Source organism: Vanessa cardui, chromosome 15 (assembly GCF_905220365.1).
Source record: "Vanessa cardui chromosome 15, ilVanCard2.1, whole genome shotgun sequence".
Lineage (NCBI taxonomy): Eukaryota > Metazoa > Arthropoda > Insecta > Lepidoptera > Nymphalidae > Vanessa > Vanessa cardui.
The window spans coordinates 11,483,693-11,492,197 of NC_061137.1; the positions used below are offsets into that span (position 1 = coordinate 11,483,693).

General features: G+C 32.1%; 1 protein-coding gene across 1 annotated transcript; it reads left to right on the forward strand.

Moving 5' to 3' along the window:
* The first annotated feature begins 235 nt into the window (after nt 1–235).
* Nucleotides 236–5,636, forward strand: LOC124535831. Its single transcript, XM_047112208.1, has 4 exons — nt 236–532; nt 2,023–2,190; nt 3,734–3,896; nt 4,937–5,636. Exons 1-4 carry the CDS (start codon nt 446–448, stop codon nt 5,065–5,067), a joined length of 549 nt encoding a protein of 182 aa, XP_046968164.1. The 5' UTR covers nt 236–445; the 3' UTR covers nt 5,068–5,636.
* The last annotated feature ends 2,869 nt before the right edge of the window (nt 5,637–8,505 follow it).

The following is an 8,505-nucleotide window of genomic DNA, read 5'->3' on the forward strand; positions in this document are numbered from 1 at the left end:
CAAAGTTTATTATAAAATTTATACCAAGAATATATTGTTTTGTACACCATATGAAAATACAATAAAATCATAATTTTTCGATGATATGACTTTTGTAAGGACTATTTCCATGGGAAAGATGTTCCTAGCTGGCTTACAGCTGGCTGGGTACTGGTTGATTACGTTTTCCTAGAAATGATTTCTCATAAACATTGTATCTAATGGAATACTGGTTCATCATTTTAGTATAGTGAATTCAGTCGCGCGAACTCGGGTCCGTTCGCTTGTACTGTACGTTTATTTAAAACGCAGTATACATTATCAACTGGTCAGATGATGTCGTACGTCTGCGAATCGCACTGTTTATTAAAACTGGTTTCCGAACGTAAGAGACAGGAGTGATATTCGAAATAATTAAAAAAAAAATTGTGGTGTTTTAGAAAAAAGTTTTTAATACAATATAAAAATGAAATGTGAAATACCGGAATTGGGACGATGTTGTTTTTGTTTTCCTTTAAGGCTTGGACTTCTCGTTTGGGGCTATGGAAAGCTAGTAAGTATATATTCTTAATCTATACATATAATAATGTTGGAGTGTATGTTTGTTACATTGAAATAACTTTTTAGTAAGTGCATGTACACGGTTCATATAACAAAAAACAATTTTTGTGTGTCTTTTTGTTCCGGCTAATCTCTGGAATAGCTGCACCGATTTTGACGACACTTTCACTGGCAGTTAGTTCATGTAATAAGGAGTAACTTAAGCTACAAAAATATTTTTTTTGTTAAATGTTGCACATGAAGTCAGGAGTCACAGTTAGTGAAAATTATATTTCTGTAATTATTGTAACGGTATAAACATTGGAGAAAAGGTACATAATATATTGCATACATTGGAAAAAGTGGTTTACTAAGATAGATTTAGATTTAACTTCCAAATATATCAATTTGGCACTTTCGCCTTTCTTCCCCGAATCTTTTTGTTCCAATCGTTAGAATACGCGAATATTAACCATTTATCGCTTAATTTTCTTATCATGTTAATTCATTGTTTGTTTAATCAATCAAGTGGTCAGCTACAGGAAATATTACGAGAACATCTATGTATATGTGTCGAGTGTAATGTTGCTTTACTTACACTTTAAAAAGAATAGTATTTTTACTTTTGTTAAAAAATTAAATAAAACTAAAGTAACAGACTGTAAATTTCCCACTGCTGGGATGAGGCCTCCTCTTCCATTAAGGAGAGGGTTTGGAACATATTCCACCACGCTGTTCCAATGCGGGTTGGTGGAATGCACATGTGGCAGAATTTCGATAAAATTAGACACATGCAGGTTTCCTCACGATGTTTTCCTTCATCGCTGAGCATGAGGTGTATTATAAACACAAATTAAGCACATGTATTTAGCGGTGCTTGTCTGAGCCATCTCAGCTCTTTTTTAAAAACAAATTATTAAGTGTTTTCTAAGACGAATTGATAACAAATTGAACAAACTAATACAGGAACTACATAATTGACCATATGATCTTGATATCTAATCATAAGGCATTATTGGTAAAAATTGCCACTAAAAGGAAAGTCGTTACTTTACTTTTATGTGTATGTGTAAACGCCCAACGCTTGAGAAAAGGCCTCCTCTTGAGAAGAAGCCCATGAGCTTATCACGCTGCTTCGGGTTGGCGAAAATGTTCACCCATCAAATTTATGGATGGAGCATGAAATTAATTCAAAATAAAAATATACTTCATCAGGCTTTTACAATTTAGTAGGCTTTTACAAGCACTTTTGAATCGTCATTTAACAACTATTTTGACTTTGCGAAGTCGGAAACTTGGCGTTATAAGTTTATCCTTACTTCTTGTGTACATAGAATAATGATCATAGATTTTATCAAAGTGATCAATGTTGCTCTGTATATAATAAACACACATTGACAAATGAAAATTCAATGATTTTATTCCGGGTTCGAACCGCAATCTTTGGTTTAGCTTCTAACCACTGGGCCGTTTCGGTATCACAATGTATTTTTTTATTTACAGATAGCGAGTGTAGTACTGCTGACTTTGATGCTGTTTAATCTAATAAGCGATTGGTACCGCTTCTGGAGCACAGTTGATGTGGTCTTCGCGATTGTTTACTTAACGTTCATAGGATCAGTGGCAGCGGATGTCGTATTCCTCATATTATTCGCTGTTAGCGCACACAAGGTTAGTTCAAATTAAACACAAACACACAACATTAATGACACACACAATAAAAGATAGAAATAAGCTTGGTCGTACAGGAAGTAAAATTTGAGATTTTTATAATTTGCCGTTAATTATGTAGAGTAATTATCGATTTGAATACGACAATATAAATGATGACTATGATAATATAATTAACATACTATGCTAATCAAATTATATTATTTGTTGTCGCTTTGATTTTTGAAGCGGGCAACATTAATAAAGAAGAAAACATTGGTGGGAAATTTACGACTCTTTGCTGAATAAATTAGAACCGGGAACACTGTTTCAACTTTATCTTTCATTACAGTATTTTTTACATTCTTTGCCTCACGTTACTAATAAAAAATAACGTTTAATTAATATCGAGAGTGATCTATCAAAATTAAATTAACAAAATAATATAAATATAGATATGCATTAAATAAAAAAATACACTACATAGACAACAGTGATATCACACTATTGTTAATATAAATATTATTAAATGTATGTTGTCTAATGAACTAAATAATTAATATGTTTAGTTTATTTCCTAGAAATATCAATATTAGGTACAGTCAACGTATTTACGTAGTGAAGCGTAACATATTACTTTGTTGAACGTTGGCAATGTAAGGTATGATTGAAATTGCTTAAAGTCCTACTGTTAATGGGCAATGATGACCACACACGGACGGTGAATGAATATAATGAATAAGTGAATCAGACTACATCAATAACTTTATTGTTGAATTTAAACGCGCGCGATGTCGCAGGCACATCTAGTAATATATCTGACATTACATGTCACGTTGTAAATAAACTCTTATATTACAATTCCCAGTTACGGCCAAAGGCCACGAGTTGCTTACTGATTAGTCGCCCTTACGTTTACGACGCGTCTAAAGTGTACACTGTAAGAATTAGTTAAACTTTGCGTACAGTGCCTGCCTAATGCCTCCTCGACAACGGTTTCGCTCTTCTGGGTTTTGGTTGGTTGGTATGTTTACCAACAACGTCAATATTAAAATATGTGGGATGGTCAAGTATGGTTGGAATGACGTCATCGTAGGTTTAAATGCAGTATTTTGCCTAATCTAAATATGTGTTTAAAATTATAAATTAAATATATGGTATACTACAGATGAGTTGGTACTTGTGAGATGACATCTGACAGAGAAGTATGGGAAAAGACATGCTGCGCCGACCCCAAATAAAATTGGCATAAGGGCAGGAGGATGATGACTACAGATGATTTTTTGTTTTAATTTTTTTATTCATTAATAAAATATATCTTTATTGTATTAACTGATATTATAATAACTATAAAGGACTCTAACACGACGATAAATGAAAATGAAGACTAATGACTTAAATGAATAACTTTGAAACACCTCTTCCATCAATATTAGAGCTTGTATTCGTCGACTGGTCTCTATCGTTCTTAACTATTGTTTATATTTTATTTTTAATTTGGATGACATTATTTTTTTTTTGCACTTTAAATATATTAATTAAGTTTACCTTTCTTTTGTTTCAGAAAAACTACAAGATAATGGGCGTGTTTGCCAAGTTCTGCTTGTACATGTTGGCGTTGTACGTTCTCGGTTTCATACTCTCCGTTGTATACGCGACGTTCGAGAGTCATTTCATCTCGTTTTACATCGGATTCACCCTCGCGACGATATGCTTCTCCTGTATCGGTAAGAAGTCATTTACTTATAATTGAACTTCGTAATGACTGACTACCGTTCCAACTAATTGTATTACAGGATCCCAGAAAACGTTCATAAAGATTTTATTGTAAAACTAAAAAAAAAATGTTAGAAAACGTCTATGCGCTAAAGAATATTATAAAATTAAAGATCCCTTAGAGGCTATTTCACATTTTAATAAAATTTCGCTAAGTTTCTTTTACTGGGTCCGAGGTATTTATTTCTGAAAGGGTAGAAGATTTTTGACACTCTATAAACAAGAAAACACTCCGTAAATAAATATTTTCACACAAAGATTAACCGATCACCATGAAACTATTATCACAAATTTGCATTCATTCAAAAAAGTTTCAAAACGAGTTGGCGCTACATTAAATCCTATACCGTTCAGCCGATCGTTAGAACAATTGAAATACTTCCATTTTAAGGCGGACATTTATTGTTTACATAATTTCCATTATTAAAAATAATAATAGTTGTGTTATTACAGATAAAATTGCGTTTTAAATCTCATGGTCGGTAGCGCATTGTAAGAATCATATTTGCTTGATAGCAGATATAAATGTGCTTGCTTATAAAAATAAGGGGGTTAACTTACTTACTTTATATTGGCAGCCAATGCACGTTTATATAGAAAATAATCCTATTCCAACATGGAATATTACTCTCCAGAAGAGAGGACTCCTTAGCCTTCAAACCCTACAACCTCATAAAAATGACAAGAGTTCATTAAAATGAATATTTTTACAATATTTATGTCACCAGCACCAAAAACATGAGGCATCGTTTCAGGTCAATCAAATGTGTAGAATCTTAAAATTTATATACAAGATTTGTTGATAACTTGTTAAAATATGGTGTCGCATGTTTGTAGGTATGTTTATTGTTTCAAGGACTCAATAAAATTGAACAAGATTTGATGATTTTTAATTTATCAATAAGCCCATCACAAAAACATTGCCACATCTAATTGGATCTCAAACCTTATTTTTATTCAAACTTTTTATTAGTTGTTTTATTTGTTTCAGTTATCCAAATGTATATTGTGATCCTCGTAAGAAGTGAAGTGTTAAAACTGCAAAGAGGTACAAACTTCGAATTCGTAAATCACGGCGCAGACGCAATAATCAACGTGAAGACGGATTTGAATGCTGCCTAATGATAACCTAATCATTAATGTAAATCTTTATACAAAATGACGTTTAACAAACAATTAACTACACGTTTATCTAGCAATGTGTGTGCTTGATAACGCACACATACATAGTTAATTCTTGGTTCACACATTGGTTGAGAATGAAAATTAGATAAACAAGATTTTAGAGACAATTCTGATGACAGCTTTTGTATTCAGCCAGCACATTTAAAAAAAATATTTGACAAATACTAATTTCGTACAAACCGATAATTGAGTAGAATTCAAAATCGTTAATCATTTAAACGAAATCATTTTTCTGAAATAATTGATGTATTTTTTGATGGTCATATTTATAATATAATGTTATATTAGATAATTATAAAATATAATTGTTTTTTCACAAAAAGATTTGTCATTCATTTTATCAAACGTCATACACGTCATTAAAATCTCTTTATACGATGTAAAGATTAAGACTTAACTACCAGACTTACCAAACTAGTCTCGTAAAGTAGTATTTATAATGTTAAGTATAATTAGTAAGTTAGTAATATAAATATATTATATATGGAGACAAATAAAATTATAAACAGTGGTCTAACTGATTAATTTAAGTATATTATTTCATGAATGAATATTTTTTGAAGAATTTGATGTAAAATTAAATTAATATATTTTTTTATCTATGTTCTTTTTATTATAAATTATCCAGCCATTTACAGAGATCCAAATGTACAATAAATACTATAAAAATATCCATATAACCTTTTCCTCAAACCAGTTCATCAATATAACATGACGATAAAAAATGCTTTTATGAGTATACTCGAATAAAGTGTAATATTCATATTTTGATATTGATTTGAGAAACGAAACACATTTATATGTGCTACCGAAAATTCCATCCGAGTATTAAATTTCCTTTGCGATAAGCGCTTTAGCTATACCTATAGATATATAATATACAAGCAGATAAGAAATTTTCTGTATTAGGGTTGAATATAATATGCTATAATGCTTATCATCCTTTGCAAAGAGATCTTATATGATTAAAAGGTGGTATGTATATCTAACGAGATTGTACATTAATATCATACTCAATTTATGAAGAACAGGCATTCTTATGCCTACCTAATAAGACATTAAGCATAAGAATACGTGATTAGCAGATCACTAGTTCCCTAATCAGCCCGAAAACAAGACCGCTAATGAAGCCTTTAAATTTCCCACTGCTGGGCTAAGATCCTCCCGTCCCTTTGAGAATAAAGCTAGGAGAATATTCCACCACATTAATATTTGGCAGAATTACGTTGAAATAAGAAATGAGGTTTCTTTACGGCGTTTTCCTTCACCGCACGAGCTTGAGATGAATTATAAACACAAATTAAGCACTTGAAAATTCAGAGGTGAATTTAAACATTAAATATTGTTTAATCACTATATATAAATAATCAGCTGTCTAACTGTTGGTACTTGTCTATAGTTGGATGAGAAAACGGTAGGAAAAGTCTAACTTTTCGTATAGCTTTTTGCCCTTTTCAATTTTAATTCATTGTGTTTTACACTACAAGTGATGATGCATTATAGGGGGCGAAATGAAGCGATTTAATTATCTTATTGTGCAACATGTCGCATGACCTTGGAAATTATCATTTGCGTATTCCCGCAGCTAAAGGTCAATATCATCATATAGTATGGAAATAGAGATTTCTGTCGATCATTGTGCCTGGGTATTTGAATTTTCCCAATTTTGGAACATAAACATATTTTATCTACTAAAATAAAACATGAATGTGAAACAATGGGAAACGTCCTTACAGATTTATTGATAATTTTAAAGAAAATGTAGTATATTTTGTCTTCGAGAGTCTGAGTGATTGATTATATTTAAAAAAATATAAGAATTTACCAATACTATAATGCTTCATACCTGGAGTTTTTGAGACAAACGGACTGAAACTAGAGGAAGGGACTGGTCCTTAAATCGTGGAACAGTTCTTTTTTCTTTCCAAGAAGCTTAGCTACCCATAGGGCTTGCCGCATAAGGCAATCTAGAGGGTATCCCTAATTTTACCGTTTTTACCGTATGTATTCCAGCATGGAGCGCACTCGGCCTCCTGGGTTGCAATAAGTTTCATATACACCTCGACCCCCTCCCATTTCAGGTAGAGGAAACATGTAATGCAATTTTCAAGCGAGCACGTCGATTCTCGCTCTATACTTTATTAGTAGGCAGAGACAAACATGAAGAAACTTGACTGTACTCGTATATGGGACCCTATGCACGGTTCTGACAACGTTCTACCCTCACGCTTCCTTATCTTTCTCGGCTGAGTTCACAACCAACAAGTGCCGCTGGCTAGACCAATAGGGCCACAGCGTCGTATATAATACGATTTATATATATATATATTTATATAAATATCGGATTGTTTTGATTCAGAACTAAATCCTTTGTCATTTAATATCGCTATCTACTCCGGTCTTTGGATCCGGAATAATAACATGTGTATCACAAAGCGTGGGTTAAGACTTTAAATAGCGTCAGATAACACGTTAATGTACTAAGTTCTAGAAATATTATTAATAATAAATATTGTTAATATATTATCTATAATTCTATACTAATATTAGAAATGATAAAGTAACACTCTCTGTCGCTCTTTGACGACAAAACCCCTGAAACGCGATGGAAGCGTCGAATGATAACTAGTTCTCATATGAATGTATTATTATATTTGTTTTATTCGTTTGCTTATGAATTTTTAAAGTATAAGGACAGTGCAAGATGAGTCTAATGAAATGTTTTCATTTTTATGATTGGAATCCTACCTATGGAACCTATCCTTTTAGTAAAATTTAATTCAGATTTTCCCGATATGATGGCGTGAATAATATTTACATTTTTCCTTTATGTATAGTAGTCCCTTATCAATCCACTTTTACAACCCCTTAAAATAAAGTTTTTTTTATGGTATAGGTTGGTGGACGATCATATGGACCACCTGATGATAAGTGATCACCATCATTCATATACAATGACGCTGTAAGAAATATTAACTATACTTTACATCGTCAATGTGCCACCAACCTTATGAACTAAGATGGTATGTCCCTTGTGCCTGTAGTTACACTGACTCACTCATCCTTCAAACCGGAACACAACAATACTGAATACTATTATTTAGCGGAAGAACAACTGATGAGTGAGTGGTACCTACTCAGACGGGCTAGCACAAAGCCCTACCACTAAGAAAATGTACCAAGCACATGGCATTCAATAGCATAATAATTTCGTCTAAAGAAAGTCTTAATATAAATAATATACTATAATAAGTACTCATTCTAATTAGAGGTTCTTATATAAAAGACATTCAAAGCAATTATTTCAATATTACAAACACCTCAATTTTATTTGGGTTTTCAATAAGAAAGATAGTAAAAAAATAATAATCCATC